This window comes from Desmodus rotundus, chromosome 4, assembly GCF_022682495.2.
Source record: "Desmodus rotundus isolate HL8 chromosome 4, HLdesRot8A.1, whole genome shotgun sequence".
NCBI lineage: Eukaryota > Metazoa > Chordata > Mammalia > Chiroptera > Phyllostomidae > Desmodus > Desmodus rotundus.
Window position 1 is genome coordinate 51,020,914 of NC_071390.1, and position 19,478 is coordinate 51,040,391.

The following is a 19,478-nucleotide window of genomic DNA, read 5'->3' on the forward strand; positions in this document are numbered from 1 at the left end:
GGGCAGCCTGCCTGCCTTTGGCTGGAGCGCCGATGGGCGGGGCCTCAGGCCGCCAGTCAGGGCTGCAGGGCCCTGTTTCTGGGAGGCCCCGGGCAGATCTGCCGCTCCATTCACGGGAAGCCCCACGCGGGCTGCCTCATTTTTAACTTTTCCAGCCTCCTGGGGGAGGGCAGGCTGTGGGGGCGGTGTGGGAATGATGGCTGGGAAGACTGTGCAGCCAGAGATGGAAACTTGGAGAACTTCTCCCTGGCCCTGCATCCGGAGTGGGCTAGGGCTCCAGGCTTTAGAGAAGGGAGGCTGGACCGTTCTGTTCACAGCAGGCCAGATGGAAGGGGAAGGATGCGGAGAGCAGCAACCGGGGGACGGGTTGTGCTCACGGCCCGGCTTCCAATCCAAGCCTGACACTGGGGATCCCAGGGTCCTGGCTTGAGTCCCTTACCCTTTGCCTGGATGGAGTCAGCTCTGGAACAATTGTGATGGAAGTGCTTGTTGGCTGGGGCAAGGGGTGAGGGGGACATTTAGGCTTGTCACCTCAAACTCCTTGCAGGACGTCAGTAGCAACAGGTGCTTGTGGGGTCCCCCCAACCTCAGCCCCACGGCGCAGCACAGCCCCACCACAGCTAGTCACATAATAAACATATTTATAGATGTACAATCTCAATTCTAATTCAAGAAATACAGCTTCTCAGGGGATCCTTTAGGATCTATGTTCTTATTGCACATGGCTCAGCCATCTAGGGACACCTACCAAGACCAGCCGGTCGGGATGGTGGGGGCAGAGCACCAGGGCCACTGTGGTGGGGCACTCTCACCCATGTCCAGTTCTTAGCATCTCTCTGGGCCGGGGCGGCCGCTTCATCACAGGCTGGGATCTTGTTCGAAATCCAGATTTGACATTTCTTCACCAATCTTCCTTTCCCAGTAAGAATCCTATTTGTTGGGGGACTTTTAAAAAAAGAACCAGGAGTAACTCTGGGAGGATGGGTATCACCTCTCAGCTGGCAGCGTGGGGAAGTAAGGCTTGGAAGATGGCAGGCTCAATGGCACACCCACCACCAGAGGAAAATTCAGGAAAACATGGTAATTCCAAAAGGCGCAGTCGAAACTGTGGGAATAAAGAAAACCTCCCTCCCTTCTCCTGGCAGCAACTGCTGTTTTGAGAAAAATCCTCATTTGAAGGTATGGATAAGAAGACCCTTCTGGTTCGGACATATCCTTGCGAGAGAAGGCGGGGTGGCGGCGTGTTCACGGAGGGCAGAGAGGTGCCCACAGGCACAGACTTTCTTCGGGAGTCAGCTGCTGCTCTGGGGTCCCGGGTACCACCGGCTGACTCTGGGAGGAAGAGCCTTCTGGAGTCCTTGGTGAACGACTCAGGAAAAACCAGTGGCGAACACCGGATCTGTGCCTTGTGGCACCTATAAGGCAAAACTCAGGGACTAGGGGAAGGTGGTTGGGCGGACCCTGGTCCCTCTTCCAGCCTTGCTGATCTCTCTGGCAGGGTGAAGAGCCCGCCTGAGCTGGCCAATGCTTGAGTTGGGTGGCCTCACCCCAGAAAGCCATCTGGGGCCTCTACCGTGACTCAGTGCTGAGCTGGCAGCCAGCCCTAAGGGCACTTTCTCCCCTTCAGCTCAGCCACAAACCTGGCAACCTTCAAACATTTTCTACCAATCTATCCTGTCATGATTGCTGCTGCCACAAAACGGGCTGGGGCCCAGGGGATGCCAGAAGCTGTGACCAACTCCCTGTGCCCTGGCCAGTGTCCGCGAAGGACCTGGTTGCCTTCCCCAGTCAGCCCATTTTCTACAACAGGGAAGAAATCAACTAAACAATTTACCAAATGCCTGCATAGTTTAAAAAGTAGACTATATATCTATATATATCTTTATATATGCTATTTACATATAAATAGATATATATACATATACACGCATCTGTAAATTACATTCTCTGGAAAGTTCTCTTTCCTCCTCCTATCCTTGGCCAGCGCCTGACTGGATTCCACTGAGGTGACTGGTGGTGGCTCCTGGGAGGGAAAAGAAAGGCAGTCGGGTATCCCCTCCCCCAGCCCTTCCCACAGACATTTGCTGCAAGTTTTACATTCTGCTTTTGTTGCCATGGTTTCTGTATCCTTGGAGAGAGCCGCTGTGGAGCCTGAGCCTGTGCCAGCCCTGGGAGGAGGGAAGCAGCCCCGTGGCAGGTTTCCTGTCTGTCCTAAGAGCTTTCTGCGTTTACTGGATGAGAGAGAGGGCAAGTTGTGTGGTGTTCAGCCTCCAATCCATTTTAATGTTTTTTTTTTTCTTTTTATGTCTTTCCTTAAATACACAGTCCATCACCTTGGCTCAGTGCACGTCACCAAAAATTCTCCAGGGATTTCATGGTCTGGGGAGAAGAGTGGGAACAGTTAGCGTGACAGTCACGCCTCCGGAGTCTCCAGCTTAGCCCACCAGAACAAGCAACCCTCCCTGCCCCCGTCCCGCACACCCGAGCTGCGGCGCCCAGTTGCCCTCCTGCAGTCTGCTTCACTCTCCTGGGGGCATGAGCCAACAGCCTCAAAGCAGAGAGCCTGTACCTGGATCCCTAGTGAAGGGACACGGAGGGACAGACAGGGTACCAACAGGAAAAAGAGCCTTTACCAGCCCTGCCCACACTCTGGGCTTGGTCCAAGTTGTCCCCTCTGGCAAACGCTGGAAGCAGAGCCCACTGCCCACACACAGGGGTAAAGGAGGCAGGTAGCCTGATACCAGCAACTTTCATCCCGCCCCCCCCCCCCCCCCCCCCGCCCCGTGCTGAGGGCTGTGCATTTGACCCTGAATTCATGACCTGCTGTTCCGTATCTCAGACCACAGGTGGGATGCCGGGCAGGCCAGATACCTATGGCTTCCAAGCTGCAGGTGCAATAGCATGGCAGAGAGACAGTGAGAGACAGAGGCACGGACGGAGAAAGCCAGCCTCCGCTCCCTCCTGAGGTAGGAGTCGGTGCCCAGGCCCCTCCTGCTCCTGGCCTGCCGGCTCCCTCCCCTGCCCTCTGTCGGGCTCCCATCTGTTCCATGTCCCACTGCGCAGGAGAGCAGACAAAGAGGAAGGGCTCTTGGCCCAACCATTCCCACGCAGTTCTCCCTCCGAGGGGGCCACCTTGGGACCATTAACATGTGGTGGCTTAAACACCGGGTTACAGCCAACAGTCTGCTGCACTTGGGAAAGGGCGGGGGTGACTTGGTGGCTGGAGCAGACCAAGGAAGCACGAGGGGCTCTCAGCAGCAGCCTTGGGCTCCCTCTTCTACTTGGCTCTTGGGTCCCACAGCAATGACCCCCTGAGCCAGGGGGTGGGGTGGGGGTGAAGAGTGGAGGCCCGAAGCAGAACTCAGTTTCCAAGCACACCCCAGAGCTGCCCCAACTCTGAAGGCTGGAGGTCAGGCCGGGGACAAGGAGCCTGTGCCATCGTCACCAGGCTCGTTCCCCCTCCCCTCCTCTGACTCATGAGCAGGGCCAAAGCTGCCAGGAGTTGCAGGGCACAGGAGGCCCTGGCTCATACTTGGACCTCGGTAGTGCGGCTGGCCCAGCGCTATCCATGCAGGGAGGCCTGCACCTCTGACAGTCGGCTACAGCTTGGGGTGCTCATCCTCTGTGCTTTGTGGTACATGTCTGCGTCGCCAAAGTAGCGGGCCCGGTATAGCAAGCCTTCCTCTGCAAAGCAACAGGGAGGGGTTAGGACACAGCTGGTTCCCCCTGAAGCCTGCCAGAACACCTGTCTGGCCTGTGGGGACAGGAGGAGGGCTGTTAAAGGCCCAGGAGCTGGGGCAGAGCACTTAGGAAGGACTCTGAAGGAGCAAAGACTATGGTCCCCACTGGGACCATCTTGGGATAGGGGGGAGAAGCCCCTTTCTATAGAGTGGGGGTGAGACCAGGCGAAGTAAGAACTTGTCATCCTGGTCAGACTTCCCCAGAGTCCCAGAGATGGAGCTGGATGCCCAATCACTGGGTGACCAGGAGATCTGCTCCATCTCTCTCTACATAGTTACCTCTGGCAGCCAGGGGACAGGCTGACTGCAGCGACTTACAGGAGGAACCGAGAGGAAATCTCCAGGTGGGCCCTGGCTGCTGGCCCCAGAGAAACACAGGGGTGGAGCTCAGCTCGTGGCTGGGAGGTGGCTGGCGCAGGGCAGAGCCAGGTGCTGGGCCCACGATCCCCTGGGCAAACAGGGCTTTCTCCTTCCCTGTTCTCGAGCTCTCTGCCCCTAACTCACGCACACTCACTCTGCTGCTTCTCCTTCCAGCAGTTGTTTCGGAGGTTGGCGATGTAATCATCTTCCACGTTCCGCTCTACCGTTTTCAGGCTGGAGCCTGTGTACTCCTTAGAGAAGGTGTCTGCCACGTAGTAGACGACGTTCAGGTGGTCAGTGACGCGCTTGTGAACGTGGCCCACCGACCTGGCCGACAAAAGAACAGGTACAAAGTGGGCCCGGGGCCCAGGCCCAGGCCAAGGGTGGCTCTAGGGATGACGAGGCTTCTGACAGGAGGTGCCACACAGGCCACAGGACTGGGGCGCCTCCCTCCCAAACTAGAGCGGGAACTTGCACACCAAAGTGAGGGTCTGACGCAAAATGGGTGACCCCCCAGCATGAGTGGCCCAGGCTATCTGTCGCAAGCCCTTCCTCAGGTTCCGTGCTTACCACACTGCTGACTCAGGGGATTCTGGGGAGAATCCCTTTTCTGAGAGGCCTGGTCAGGGGAGTGGGGAAGCTGGGGTGAGTCTGGGCTCTGTCTCCAGTGAGCTGTGTGACCTGAGTTCCCTGTGTCTCTGGCTTCCTCGTGCATCTCCTAAGCCAACTCTTGCTGAGGGCCTGCCTACCTACCCAGGAGCTCCTAGTCTAGGGTTAAGAGGCTTAGGAACAAAATGACAAGAAGGGTTCCAAAGAACTCCATCTTTCCAGCTCTTGGATTCTATATTCTACTCCAAATGCAGGCTCAGAGGCTGTGGGAAGACACGCAGACAGGAGTCAGTGCTCCGGTGAGGACAGCCCCTGCCTGCCCACCTCCGCCTGTCCTCTCTCCAGTAGAGAGAAGGGCTGCCATCAGGCCAGGGAGAGCCTGCAGGGCTGGTGTGGGCCCAGTGGACTGACTCTGCCCCCTGCTGGCCAAGCAGGATGCTGCCAGGCTGCCAGGCTCCCAGCTGGTGCCAAGCCGTTTGGTGGGACCTGAGAGTTTCCACCAATAGAAGCTAAGCACCCACTATATATCAGATATTGTCAGATGCTAGGAATAAATTAGGGGGGCCAACACCTTAAATGGTCGAATAACTTGCCCAAGTTCACTACTGGCAGTTGAGACCATATATTTATTCAACAAATGTTGTTGAGCATTTCCAATCAGCCTGGAATTTTATGTGTATTACTCATTTAATTTCCACAAGCAGGTAAATGGTGTTCCTATTTTACAGATGAGGAAACCAAGGCTCAGAGAAGTTATGTAACTTGCTCAGGGTCACACAGCTGCTCAGTTAGTAGAGGAGCTGGGATTCAAAGCTACCCTTGGTCTGTCTGACTAAAGGCCTTGCTCTTTCCATGGGCCTAAGGCCCCCACCCTGAACATAAGAGCAAAGGTTCTTATCTCAAGGTTCACAGATAAGGGAGGGGGGGGGTCATGGAGCCAGTGAAACCATATGCAAAAGTGTATGGCGAGGTTCGAGGGGAAAGATCTGCAGTTTTCACTGCCATTTTCTTAGGGGATCATGATCCCAAAAAGATCAAGAACTTCTGTGTAACAGGAAAGTATATTTTCTCAATTCTAAGCCAGCTTTCTGCATTATGACCAAGAACCTGCAGGGTGGGAAGGAAGACCCCCTGATGGTGGCTGAAACTCCGAAGCCCCCATCTGTCCACCACCCCGGCCTCACTCCCAGCTACCGGTACTCACGGCCTCGGGCTCAGACTGTAGGGTGGACTGGACACCATGAGCTGGCTGAGAGCGGACACGAGGATCAGGACGAGGATGGGCATCAGTTGGACAAATACCCCTAGCCCGCCCTGCAGGGAAGAGCCAATGGTCACCCAAGCCAGACCTGGGTGGGGGTGTGCTATTGGCCACAGTCACCACCAGCTCCCCCTGCACGGGGCAGCCCAGGTGTCGGGAGGCAGTTACCACGCAAACAGGCCATGACACCACTCTCTCCCCCCCAGTCCCCAAAATACAGAACCCCCTCCACCTGCCACATTTCCCTGCCAAAAACAAAAAGAGGGTATTAAATACAGGAGGAAGGTGGGCACAGGCATCTCCTTGTGGAGGCTGCCTCCAGAAGAATGGGAGCCAGAGCTGGAGGGAGACTTTCACTACGTATAACTTTTTGAATTTTAAATAATATGAATACATTATCAATTTAAAAATTTCCAGTTAAAAATTATAAATACAAATAAATTTGTTCACTGTGACAATCTGTAACTTAAAAACTCTTCTGTATGTTAAATAATACACGTTATTTGCGTAAATAATACACAAAAACTCTTCTGTATGTTAAAATAAATAAATAAAAACATCAGGCCACACGTCAGAGCAAAAGGGAACCCCTCTGTCTGCCGTAATTTAGAATGCTCTGCCACTCCACAGGGTTTTCGTGTTAGCTCGCTAGCTGTTCGCGGGGCAGCCAAAACGCGTCTGAAGCGTTGTGCTGCTGTAGCTTTGGCACACGCTTTCTGAGCGTTGAAAAGACTGGACGGCACCTATGCTGCCGTCCTTTACAATTCTTTCATGGAGCCCAACTCTCCATTGCTTGGAAAATGTCGGCCTTACGAACAGATGAGCTGCACAAAGGCTATTCACATTTGAACCTGTCTGTAGGTGGAAAACATTCTGCGTGACATTCTCCAAAAGAGGGCATCCAATCCCTGCTCCTTCTGGCGGGCAGTGTGGAGTGTGGCTCCCTCTGGTGGTGTGCAGCAGAACGACAAGGGAGGCCCAAGATAGCTCCTGGGCTGAGTTGTGGGAACACTGCCATCCCAGAATAGATCGCTGGGCATGTCACTATCCCCTCAAGGCCCCACACCCTGTGGTGGGGCCCTCCCCTCCTCTCCCAGCACCTTCTTCACTCACGTCACCCTGGTTCTCCCTGCGGTCCTGCCTTTGCTGGTAGTTATAGCGCATACGGCCATTGCTGTAGACATGGACGTTACCTGGGGGTCAGAGGGACTGAGTCAGGAGTGGGGCTGCTGGGAAAGGGAGAGGCTGGCATCCAGTCTGCCACCATCACCCCTGGAGAGACTTGGGTGTGGGGAGCGTAGGGGGACTTACTAGATGGGAAGCCACCGCCAAAGAACATGTTGAAGAGGTCTTCGGGGGAGATGTCAGCCTCGAAGCCGCGGTGGAAGTCCCCGTGCCCGTGGCCATGCCGGGCTGCCTGGCTCTTGTCATCACCGAACTGGTCATACTGCTTCCTCTTCTCAGGGTTGCTGAGTACTGCGTATGCCGTGCCAATGGCTGGAAAGGAGGGAGAGAGGTCAGGCCTGGGGATGCTGGGGGTGTGCAGGACACGGCTCCCATGGCTGCCAACTGCTCACCTCCTTCAGGTACTTAAGTGGTGCTTAGGAAGCAGGGGTCTTCGGGCCCAGAGGGAAGTCTGGGGGTGTGGGGGAGTGTGTGGGGATGCCTGAGCGAGTCTGGGCTGCCGGGGCTGGGGAGAGGATTAACACTCAGGCTCCTCACCCTCTACCTCATGATGAGAGTCCACCCTTTTCTACACACCAGGCCCTTTATGGGTATTATCTTTTTCACCCCTAACAGCAACCCTATCTCCATTCACCAATGAGAAAACTGAGGCTCAGAGAGGGAAGTGTAAGCTCACAGAGCTCTGATGTAGCAGAGCCAGGAGTCAAACCCAGGAGCGTCTTGCTTCAAGTCTAGTCCCCAACTTTATAAAAAGCACCAGTCTCCCCGCCCCCGCAACCCCATTCCTCTCTCAAAGTACCCAGTGGAGGAGGCATTCCTTTTTGGGGTTATGTAATCATGAAGTCACAGGGCCAAACAGATGTGTGAAGTCCTGCTGTAAACTGGAAGCAGCGGGAACAGCAGGGAACAGCCAAATCCCCACGTTCTAGTCGCAGCTCCTCCACTGCTGGGGGCCTGGGTGAGGCGCCCTCTCTTCTCTGGGGTCTAGGTCCAAGGTGCCAATTTTCTGCCTGGCCCAGGGGCTTTCCCGGTAGAGGTGGGAAGCCTGGGCCCCAAAGGTCCCCAGCTTGGGGCCTCCTGAGTCTCCTGCTCCCTCTCAAGCGGCCCACTCTCTCACAAGAGTGGGTCAGGGCTGCATCTGCTTCAGAACTTGCAACCTGAGAATGAGGTGAATGCTCCTCCTCCTCCCACTCGGACAAGGCCCCTAGGCCAGGTGTGGCCTCTCAGTGCGGGTAGGGCAGGCTGCAGGCAGAGGTCAGGGCTGGGGAAACGTTAACCTTGGCCACCTTGCTTCCCCACTCACATTGTTCTCCCTCTGGGGCTGGCTGACAGGCAGCAGGCAATGATGCCTGCAGACTGCCCCACGCAGGACCAACCCCAAGGAGCACCTGGGGTGGGCCCCAGACACAGCGTACCAGGTCTTGGGGCCTGCTCTGCCACAGGATTCCCACCTGGCCATGGTCACGGCCCCAGGGCAGTGCAGCGCCCTGACTAGGCTAGGAGAGGCTAGTCACCACGCTATCTCCCCGAGGGAGGTGAGCCTAGGATCCTGAGGGTCCCCCGGAGGACAAGGAGGGCACAAGAGAAGAGACGTCCGGGGGAGACGTGGACCTGCAGCACCCCATGACCCGGTGCTGGCGGCATCTGTACACATGTGTGGGTCCAACGAAAATATAACCGATTAAAGAGCAGCTGCTGCTCCGGCCCCAATGGAAACACCCATCCCAGAACCAATAGGCCCTGAGGCCAGACAGACTGCCAGGCCCCGCCCTGCAGGCCCTAGGGCACGGTGTGTGGTGTAGAGAGACAGAATGTATGTGCAACAGGAGCTGGGGGTGGGTTGGCTATGGCTGCTGGTGCAGCGGAGGCCACCAGACCAGAGGCCTTTGCCCTGGAGCGGCCCAGTTTCTCTGCACAGAGCAACTGTTACGGAGATCCCAAGGTGGGGGGATGCAGCGGGACTGCTTCTGCCCCCCGGTCACCATGTGACCTGGAGAAGCCATTGGTCCTCGTTTACTCAGCCCCTCCTAGAACCTCCAGGGAATGAGGGGGAAAGGGAGGCAGGATGGTGCCACCCTAGCTCTGACCGATTCTGCGTGGCTAGAGGTGGCTTCCAGGACCTTCTTCCAGAAAGCAGCTCCTGAGCTGGTAGGACTTGGGTCCATGGCTGCTTCCTGGAAAAGCCCCTTATTCCCTTCTAAGGACAGGAGATAAAAACACCAGAATACCAGGAAACCAGGGCCAGCTTACCTTTGAAAGCTTCCGTGGCGCCAGGCGCGTGGTTCTTGTCAGGGTGGAATTTGAGGGCCAGTTTGCGGTAGGCCTTCTTCAGGTCCTCGTCTGAGGCCCCTCTGCTCACTCCCAGGATCTCATAGTAATCTTTACACTGCTTGACCCTGGGGGAGGGAGACAAACATGGTGGGGGAGGTCTCTGCGCCCCGGGCCGTGAGCAGGGGTGGGTGGGAAGCAAGCAGCGTGAGCACACAGCTCTGGCCAGGCTCACAGGCACACGCTGTCAGACTTTGGGGACAGGGAGCTTCAGAAAGCTCCAACAGGGACAGGGATTTGGGCAGGGTCCAGAGGAAACATCGAGAATACATTTAGGATGTAAGAGGGGGCAGCTGCTGTGTTTGCCAGACCGGGAAGCACTCCCCTTTGCTAACGGCACTCTCCCTGCAGGCAACCTCAGGGCTGTGCATCGGGGCCTCCACCCAGGGACAGGTGTATCCTGAGCTTGACCAGCTGTCTCCTCTCCTTGCAAAGTTGAGTCTTGAGTGGGCACCATAAAGGCCTGGCAGGAGTTGTTCACCCCCCCCCCCGCCCCCCCCGCAGGGCCCTGAAGAGAACCTGCTTCACTCCCATCAATTCTGACTCCTGGGGTCCGTGGAGACCCTGACTCTTGCACTTTTCTGGGCATTCCTAACTCCCCACAGCCAGTTTCTGTTGCCTGCGGCCAGTAGGCCTGTCTGGTCAAAACCCTGTCTGGTCGGAAAAATGTACATTTGGCTTATGTTTTTATGGCAAGCTACAATCATGCTAGGTCACACGCAGGCTGAACCCCAGTCCTGAAGTTTGCTGATGACTCACTAGCAGGCAGGACCATGTGGGAACGACTTCGAAAGGGTCCCAAGGCTAGTGAGCGGGGAGGCCTGGGAGGAGGAACAAGAGCCTGAGAAGCCTCGGCTGGGCCATCTCGGCCTGGTAGTGAGCTGCTCCGTGCAGGGCCCGCCCAAGCCTCAGAGGGATAACTGTCTCCTGTCTCCACTCTACCCCACACAGGCTCTGTCTGAAAGGGTCTTTGTTGGGGGTGGGGCTGTGGGTTGGGGAAGAATCGGAGGGGGAGACCAGGCCTCCTCTCTGTCTGACAAACAGAGCTGTGTGAAGAGCCAGTGAAGCCGGTGGTATCAGCATTTCCAGCCTCGGCTGTGGGCTGTGTTGGAGGGAGAGGACCATGGAGCCCCGGTTCCCACACTATATTCCGGGGTCTTGTGGGAAATAAGGAGTGGGCCTGGTGAGCCTGACCACTTGGACCTTCCCTCTCTTTAAGACCCGCCCAGGGCCCATCCAGACCACAGGCAGACGTGAGGTGGAGGACGCACCGCAGGAAGGGAAGCCTTCTTGAGACTTAAAACCTCCCCACCACCTCCAGGCCCTGGCTGCTGCCCACCAGGCTCAGCCTTCTACCTTTTCACAGCTGCTACTTGTTCCGTGGTATAGCCTTTGGTGGTCTCTCCTCCTCCGGCTTCACCGTTGGCCGAGGGGGCGTCGGACCCACCTGCTTTCCTGTGGGTGGCGTGGGTCGTGTCTGTGGGTTGGGGTTGGTCACTGGCAGACTGTGGTTTCTGGCTGAGGGACTCCATCAGGGCTGTGCGGAGCAAGGGAACCAGTCAGGGCCCTGCTGCAGAGGCTGCATGTCTGACTGAGGGGCCCAGCGGCCCTGGGGCGGCCGGGGCCCCACCCCCCGCACCTGCTTATTCTCCCAGCAAAGCCACCAGCTTCTTGCCTGACCGGAGCCTGTGGCAGCGAGTGGGACAGTCGCCTGCTCTCTCAGGATCCACAGTCCTCCGGAGTCGGCAGGGTGTACATAGGTCATTTTAAACTCAGCATAGCCCCCCGCCCCCAAAATAAACTCAGCATAAAGACAATTTTCCTCTTTTTTCCTGTTCCCAAAAATAAACTACCAATCCTTCAATTTTTTGTTTTAATCCTCACTCAAAGACATTTTTCAATTGATTTGTTTAGAGATAGGGGAAGGGAGAGGGAGAAAGAAACATCGATGTGCAAAATACCAATGGGCTGCCTCCCATATTTGCTCCGACCAGGGATTGAACCCACAACCTAGGCATGTACTCCGACTGGGAATCGTACTGCAACCTCTTGGTGAGGGACAACGCTCCAACCAACTGAACCACATGGCCAGGGCACTCCTTCCCATGTTTCAACAGCCATCCTGTGAAGAGCCGAGGTGGGTGAAGCACTTTGCACTGGGGATCCCACTAGAGGGACCACCTGAGCCGGCCGGGATGGGTCAGAACGGCTACCTGGAGGCCTTCGCCTCGCCATGGAGAGGGGCGGGGGCAACGAGCCTGCCCCACAGGGCCAGGGGTGCTGTGAGACTCAGGGTAAACATCTGCTGTGTTCACTACTCACTGGCTTTTACATTTTTCAAGGGCTGGCCATGTCAGGTGACTGCCCTACTTCGACATTCAGCGTCTACACAGAACATTAGCTGTCTCCCTCAGACAGGGTCATGGTCATTCACACTCAAGCCCTTGGCTTCTGCTGACTCAGTAAGAGCAAGCTCAAACCTCTAACAGAAGTCCCCTGTGCCCAATTATTCAGGCACAAATCCGTTCTGAACTCCCAGTCATGCCTGGGGTGCAGCGTCCTGGAAAACCGGGCGCCAGAACACTGCAGGGACCCAGGACACCTCTGAGCTGCAGAAGGACGGCAGCACAGCCCGCGGCTCCCCAGGCACCGTGCTGAGTGGCAGACACTCTATGTCGTGGCGCACGTGGGTCTCACCAGCGGCCTGGGGCAGGGCTGGCTGGGGGCGGGACACTGGCACTCCAGCGAGCCAACATGCCCCGGGCCACTGCTGTCTTGGCTGCAGCAAACTCACAGGACCCCATTGAGCCAGCAGCTGGGAAATGCACACACAGGAGCTGCCGACCGAGCTTGCCCCCCATGAGGGAGGCGGAGGGGTTCCTGTGGGAAATCCTGAGAGGCACTAGGTGCTCAGTGTGTGTCAGGCAGGCCTGGACACAGGGCTCGGCACGCATTAGCTCATCCAGTCTTCACAACAGCCCTAAAGGTCAGTCTCATTACCACCACCCCATGGTAAGAAGGAGCCGTGTATGACTGCACAAAGCGTGCTGGGCAGGCAGCACTCGAACCCCAAGATGTCCCGCTCACGGGCCCTTGCTCTTCACTACGCTGTTATCCCAGACCACCAGACCACACAAGTCGGGCAGCGGGAGCCCCTTCCGGCACAGCCATTCCAAGGGGAGGAGAGAGGTTAAATTCTGAAAGACCCCGGTTTCAAATCTCAGCTATACCCTAACAACAGGACGCTGGTCTGTCCGAGAAACCGCTGAGTCTCGGTTTCCTCACGATGGGGCAGGAAGATGAAGTGAGATAACGTGCGTAAGCACACGGCAGGGAGACGGATGCGGAGTCCAAGTCCAAGTGAGCAGCTGCTAATATTATGACCTGGGCTGATGAACTAGCTGGCCAGGAAAACGAGGAGACTGAGGTGTGTGCGGGTGGGGGACTGGGGAGCCCCAAGCTTGGGAAGGCAAAGTTTCGGCACTCGGCAGGCTTCGGGCCCAGGTGCAACCATGGCGCTGTAGGCTGTCCCACGTGCCAGGTCCATGAGGGGCATCAGGGGAATGGAAAAGGAGGAAACCAACAGAGGCCAATCAGATGGACAGAGCAGGAAGCTTGCTTTACCAGGTGTTCAAGGGCTTTTACAGAAGTTCCTTATTTTGATTTCTCTGGAAGCCCCAGCGGTCCAGGCCAAGCTGATTTACCCTAAGGACAACATGACCAGCCATTCAATCGCCACCGAACATCAGCCAACAGAGGGGACAAACTCGCTCCAGTACTTCTCAGGGAAGATTCTGGAAGCTTTTCCAGGCAGTTACGTGGAGTCTAATTTCCCAGTGCCGCCAAGAGAGCTCAAAGGGGAAGAGATGCGCTCTGGGTCAGACGGGAGGTTTCTGCCTGAGTTGGCAACGAGAGATTTCTGGTTGTTGACAAGCAGGCCTCTCTTGCGGCCCAGACACCCCGTCTCTCAGGCCCGTGGGATGTGACTGGCTGGTCCTGGCTCACTATTACATTCCTTACTGGCTTAGCGGCTTGTATGCAAATGTCACAAAAAGAGTAGGCGAAAGAACAACTTAATGTGACTCTGGAGTTAGGCAGACATGGCTGGGTTCAAATCCTAATTCTGCCCCTTCCCAGTAAAGCTGACATGCATTTAAAAAGAAGGAAGTTGGTAGAAGAAACCAAGGCTGGCGTGGGAACGGGGCAGCTGAGGCAGAGGGGAAAGTATGTCTACAGCCAAACCACCAGGAGTGGCCCCACATCAAACCCAGACTGGGGAGTCAGACTGCCTGGGTTCGAACCTGGCTCTGCCGTTTGCTAGCAAGTGCATCTTGTTAACTTAGCTTCTCCAAACAGAACTGCATGTCCCGTAAACGCACAGGAAGAACTGTAACACGACTTCCAGCACGTATTAAGTGTTATCTATTACATTCATTTCCAGGCTCTGTCTGTGCGCCTGCAGTGTCAAAGTGAGTGGGGACAGGGAGGCCAGTGTAGGGAAGGAGTCTGGGAGTGGAGCTAGACAGTCTGGTTCTTTTGCTAATTAGTCATGTAGCCTTGTCAAGTTATCTAACTCCTCAGTGAAGATATGATCTCTGCCTTCACAGGGTTGCTCTGAACGGTAAAAAGATTCAGTGAAATCAGATGAGCGGGAGGGGTGAGCACACAGTGAGCACACAGGGGTGACCGACTTGAATGGACAACCCCACTCTAAACCTCACCAGTGCTAGAACACCTCTCAGTCCTAGACCCCGAACGCCAGAATCTCTCGGCAATACATCCTCCCCTCTCCCTGCGACGGCTTCCCACCTTGGCCTTCCTGACTTAGCCTGGGCCGACAGCCACCAGCTCACAGCACCTCAGGCAGCCTGAGCTGCAAGATCATTCAGGCCAACCCATTCTTTGTATGCCAGGGAACTAAGGCCTACAGATGTTCGCATCAGCTCCCTGGGAAACTGGGACCTTCCGCCCTTGTTGCTAAGCCTTAGGCAAAGCCAGTGTCCTCTAGGCGCCAGGCACTGGATAGACACTCCCAGAAAGGGGGTGACTGGCTCCACTAGCCCTGCCCTGTGGCACCCCAGCTTAGGGCCTGGCTACTGCTCCACTGTGTGACTGTTCGGTCCTTGGTGGCCCCGTCCCATTTCCTGTGGCGTGAGTTTCAAGTCCCTTGAAATCTACTGTAAGGCCCCTCAACCCAGTCAAGGTGCTCTGAGCCTGCTCCCACTCTAACCCTTCCCTCTGTCTGCCCTCCTACTTCTTCCTTCCATGCTCTTGATCCTTCCCTTTCATTCCTCAACTTGTCCTTTTCCCATGGGGCCTCTGCAGCACCTGACAGTGCTGCTCACCACCTCCTTGACACACCGCTCCACAGCTACCTGGCAGCTGCTGTCTCCTGGAACTGCCTCTTCCTGCTGTTGCTCCGCCCCACTCTGTACAGGGCTAAGGGTGTGCCAGCAGCAAGCTCCTGTACATGTCCCACACTTGCCCACAGTGACTTCTGCCAGGCATAACTGCAGTGAGCTCCACCAAACTGAGGCCAGGCTTTCAGCTAGAACCTGAAGCTCTTTCTCCTAAGCTCCAAGCTGACAGCTCCTTTGGAACAACCCACTGGCTCCTCCCACGCTGCCCATCTCTTCCCATCCATGCTCTCCTCATCCTTGCTTTCTTCCCAGCCCCACGGGCTGGGATTTTGAATGCCCATTTCTCCTTAGCGTCGCTCTCTCCAGGCTGACCGTACCCTCCTCCAGACTGTCTTTATCTCAGGCCCTCCCAGCTCATCACCTACTCAGTGCGACTGTCTCCCAACTAGTTTCTGCCTTGAGTCTCTCTTCCCTCTTATTAATACTTCACATTGTTCTCTTTTAAGAAAAATACCCTTATCTTACTCCTGCCACCTAAAACTTCAACCCCCCCCCCCCCCCACTAACTATAGAATGAAGTAAATATCCTGGCCTGGTGGGACAGGGTTTCCACAATCTGGAAATCACACTCCATTCCACTTTCCAAACTAAATCCTTTCCATACTTAAATTACCACCTCCACAGCCTCCACATCTTTCCAACTCCATCTCTTCCTCCAAACCTCTTCCAGCTTCCAGCCTCCGAGTCTTTCTTCCAGGAAGTTCTTCTGTAACTGTCCTACCCTCCTCCAAAATACCACTCAAATGCTACCTCCCGTACTCCTTCCTGAACTCTTTTCTCACTGCGATTCACCATTATTTTTATGTCCTCGCTACAGCACTATCTTGCCTGTAATTTAATTTTCAGGAGATTGTCCCCCATGCCCCCCATCCCCAGTACCTCCCTCCACCTCACCAGACTGTGAACTCATGGAAGGCAGGAACTGAATTTTTCAAGTCCATCCTTAAGCCCTCAGCACCTCACACTGTGCTTAATTTTATTTTATTTTTTAGTCTTCACCTGATGATAAATTTATCGATGTTAGGAAGGGAGAGAGAGAAAGGAAAACACTGATGTGAGATAGAAACGTTGATTGGCTGCCTCCTGCATGTGCCCTGACCGGGGATCGAACCTGTGACTTCTGGAATACGGGACGACACTTCAACAAACTGAGCCACTCGGCCAGGGTTTGACCCACTGTCATTGTTTTGGGGCTTGCAGTATTACTTTTCTCCATAATCTGTCTCCCTCACGAGATTGTAAGCTACCTGAGGCAAAGGATCATGCCTGAGCAATCAATCCTGCCCACCACTTAAAACCAGGCAGAGGACTTCACAAACAAAACAAAAATGTTCGCGGCACTGAGTGAGCGACCAGAATGAGTCCAAACCTCACATATTGAGTGTGGACAATACTACCTAGTATTTTTCTAACCAAGATTTCCCTCTCCCGGGCCTAAATTAACCCCACGTCCATGTCAGCTCAGTACAGGGTCACAGATAACACAAGGTGATGTTTACAGAGAGGCATGTACGCATTCCAGAATATCATAAATATCACAAACATGCAGCAGCTGACCCTTCTGCCCGAGCAAATTCCAGTGCTAGAGCCCCAGGAAGGCCATCCCTCAAAGCCCCGGAACCAGCCCCGGAGGCCTGCCGACAGGAAGACCTCCACGGGCTCTACTGCTACTACCATCCTCTCCTGGCTGCCTGCTCCCGAGCCGCAGAGGCATCAGAGTCGGCTAGAATTCTGAGAGCTGAAGGGCGCCCACCCCACCCTGCTCTCCTCTTCCACAGTGTGACTTATCTCAGAGAAGCTCCTTGAGCGGGCTACCTCAAGAGTCCTGGCAAATACCGACTGAAACCCTCTCCAAGAGAAGGCAAACAGGGCAAAAGATCAACACGCAGAGTCAGGAGGCAGGAAAATGCGGGCATTCCAGGCCGCCTCTCCCGCCAGGGTTCCCCTTTCTCAATTTCATACCGCAGGCAAGGACAATTCGGAGGCTGACTGCTGCTCTCCACTCTCATCTTACCCTTTAGAAAGATTACACGTATAGAGTCACAGAACTTTCCAATTTCTAGCTGTGCAATACTGGGCAGGCCCCTGGCCTCTGAGATATGTCTTCATCTACAAAACTAAGATAATGATCTTTGTCCTGCCTCCCTGATAGGGCAAGCTCCAGTAAGAAAACACATTCGAAAGAGCTTTCTAAACTGAAAAGCCCTATCGGTTTTTACTGTTATTTACATGATGTGTGCCAGTCCTTTAATTTTCTAGGTGAGTAAACCCAAGCTCAGGAAAATCACACCGTAACAGTCAGGATGAGAGCCCAGGTTTTCTGATGCTGAGTACCTGTTTATGCCAGACGGTTTACTAAGTGGTAACTGCAGGCACAAGCCCTGTTATCTTTAACGAACTATCTACTTCTGTCTTCCAGTATTAAGAACTTCTTCTAAGACTTAGGTTCAAGAAAAAAAAGAGGGTCCCCGGGTACAGGGAGATGCTCAGCTGTGGAGACCACCTCACTCTCCCTCCTTGGTTTGTAAGGCTTCTTTCAGACCAGGGCCACGGAGCAGGACAGCCTGGACTCCTGGGAAAGAGGGACACGGGGTTGGGGGTGGCTGGGGCCAGCGTCTCCAAGACAGTCTTCTCAGAATGTCACAAACGGGTGCGGAGGCTCCAGGAGGGAGTGGGGAGGCCGATCGCAGGACAGACCCTCCAAAGGTGGTGGTGTGGAGCCGGGAAGGGGGGCGGGGAGGGGCGGAGAAAGCAGGTGCCAGTTCTGGGAGGGTGGTCCCGGGCCTGCACCTGAGACGTGCAAGGGAGCGAAGACATGAGGAGGCCTTTGCAGGCAGTCCTTAGACTGGAAGTCTCCCTTCCTCCCTAGAACCCATTTTCCTCGTCAGAGTAGTTATGTTTATTAAACTATATTTCCCAGGCCGGCAACTGGCCCAGGGCCACCGAACGGCCCCTTGGGAAAAGTAGTTTGATTTCGCTTTCAGGTAAGTTCCCTTCGCCTCGTCTGCCGGCGCCTCGTACCCTCGGGAACTCCAAATCTCAGAGGGCTCTGCAAACACCCGCAAAGCTGAAGCCGCGGTCGCCCCCGTCCTCAGACGTGCCGCATCCCGGGGAGACGAGCGGGCGACAGACTGCACCTCCCAGCAGCCACTGCGCGACTCAGAGCGCAGGCGTAGCCGCGCCTCGCCACCCCTCCCCCTCCTCCAACTGCTCCCGTCGGTCCGTTCCCGTATTCCCCCCACCGGACCTGTGTCCCCTCCGTCTCACCGGCGCCGCACACTCACAGCGAGCTCGCGGCGTCGGGTACAGCCGCTGCGCCTTCTCCAGGAAGCGGAGCGCCCGGTCGGGCTGGTTGCTCTGGATGGCCTTGAGGGCAATGCTGATACAGCGCTCGGCTTCATCCTTGTTGGATTCCATGGCGGAACCAGAGCGCGGAACCAGGGAGGGGGAGGCCGGCCGAGCGAAGGGCTGCGCCAGCCGCCGGCGCGTCGCTGGGCAGGCGGGCGCGGGCTGATGACACAGCCGTCGGCCCCGCCTTTTCCGAGATTTGAGTGCGGGCGGAAGGCTACCGTATGTCTTCTAAGAGGGCGACAGTTACGAGAAGTGTTAAGACTGTATGTCCACGTTTTTGGAGGCCAAGGGATTATATTCCGAGGTCTTAAAGTTGAGTATGCTTGCACGTTCTTGGTTGTAACTCCGTGCGTTTGAGACGAAGGTCATTTATTTATTCATTCAACAGGTATTTATGAGAATTCACTGTTAGCCATGGTGCGTATACAGTGGTGAACAAAACAGAGACCCTGCCCTCATGGAGCTTACATTGCCGTGTGCGTGAGGGGGTGGGGAGATATCCTCTAAAGAGATGTATTCAAACAGTGATAAATGCTATGAAGAAAAGTAAAGGGATGGAGGGTATAAAGGTACTATTTTAAACAGCCCGATAAGAGAAATCTCTCAAAAGCTGTTGTTTTAATAGAAATCTGAATTCGGGAGAGAAAGCAGGTGTTCCAGATGTGACTATCTGGAGGAAGAAGGGCGGTCCAGGCAGAAGGAAGGAAGAGCAAATGCAAAGGCTCTGAATCAGGAACTTTGCCTGGTGAGTTAACTTACAAGATCAACAAGGAGAACACGCTGTAGGGGGCATGTCGGAGTCCCTCTGGACTGGGATTCAGTTCCTTCAGGCCTTCCTGCCCACCGTTCCAGCGAATGCACGTTACCAAGGACTCACATTGCCAAATCCAGTGTTTTTTCAGTCATTATATTATTTGGCCTCTCAAGCAGGATTTGGTAAGAGGCCACTAGAGGTGAGGGTTAGAAGGCTACCGCTATAATCCAGGAGAGAATGAACGGTAACTTGGATAGGGCAGTGGTGAGAAGTACTTAAATTCTGGATGTATTTTGAAGACAGAATTCAAGTGATTTTGCTGATGGCTTGGGTGTGGGTTGTAAGGGAAAGAAAGGAGTCAGGATGATTCCAAGAGTTTTGGCCTGAGAAAGTGGAAGGACAGAGTTTCCATGTACCCAAACTGGGGGAAGACTGAGAGCCACACCTTGGTAGGGGAAACATTAAATGTT

The 19,478-nt window shown here is 55.2% G+C and overlaps 1 protein-coding gene and 1 long non-coding RNA gene across 6 annotated transcripts in view; one reads left to right on the forward strand and one right to left on the reverse strand.

Moving 5' to 3' along the window:
* LOC112305548 (uncharacterized) overlaps positions 1 to 19,478 on the forward strand; it is a 46,952-nt gene that overhangs the window by 11,180 nt on the left and 16,294 nt on the right. The window contains exon 2 of one of the 2 annotated variants that reach the window (XR_002974821.3): positions 11,478 to 11,620. The exons of the other annotated variant lie outside the window; for it this stretch is intronic. This is a non-coding gene — a long non-coding RNA (uncharacterized lncRNA). The remainder of the gene's footprint in view (positions 1 to 11,477; positions 11,621 to 19,478) is intronic. 2 annotated transcript variants of the gene reach the window in all.
* Positions 625 to 18,571, reverse strand: DNAJB12 (DnaJ heat shock protein family (Hsp40) member B12). 4 transcript variants are annotated; one of them, XM_024561321.2, is made up of 9 exons: positions 18,188 to 18,571; positions 10,840 to 11,020; positions 9,406 to 9,551; positions 7,282 to 7,467; positions 7,084 to 7,163; positions 5,914 to 6,023; positions 4,255 to 4,427; positions 3,587 to 3,684; positions 625 to 2,379 (listed from the first exon to the last, which is right to left on the reverse strand). In XM_024561321.2, exons 1-9 carry the CDS (start codon positions 18,318 to 18,320, stop codon positions 2,350 to 2,352), a joined length of 1,137 nt encoding a protein of 378 aa, XP_024417089.1. In that variant the 5' UTR covers positions 18,321 to 18,571; the 3' UTR covers positions 625 to 2,349. The 4 variants fall into 4 exon arrangements, with proteins under 4 accessions (XP_024417089.1, XP_024417092.1, XP_024417090.1 ...); XM_024561324.2 differs by having other exon boundaries at positions 3,539 to 3,684; positions 18,188 to 18,401; XM_024561322.2 differs by having other exon boundaries at positions 3,533 to 3,684; positions 18,188 to 18,401.

What these genes read in the sequence shown, in the direction of transcription:
- DNAJB12 (XM_024561321.2), bottom strand. Translation starts at nt 18,320, where the DNA reads ATGGAATCCAACAAGGATGAAGCCGAGCGCTGTATCAGCATTGCCCTC. An exon ending in GCAGGGAGAACCAGGGTGAC is followed by an intron (nt 6,024 to 7,083) that starts GTGAGTGAAGAA and finishes TCTTCCCTGCAG; the next exon opens with GGCGGGCTAGGGGTATTTGT. An exon ending in GCTGTAGCCGACTGTCAGAG is followed by an intron (nt 2,380 to 3,586) that starts GTGCAGGCCTCC and finishes TCTTCTCCCCAG; the next exon opens with ACCATGAAATCCCTGGAGAA.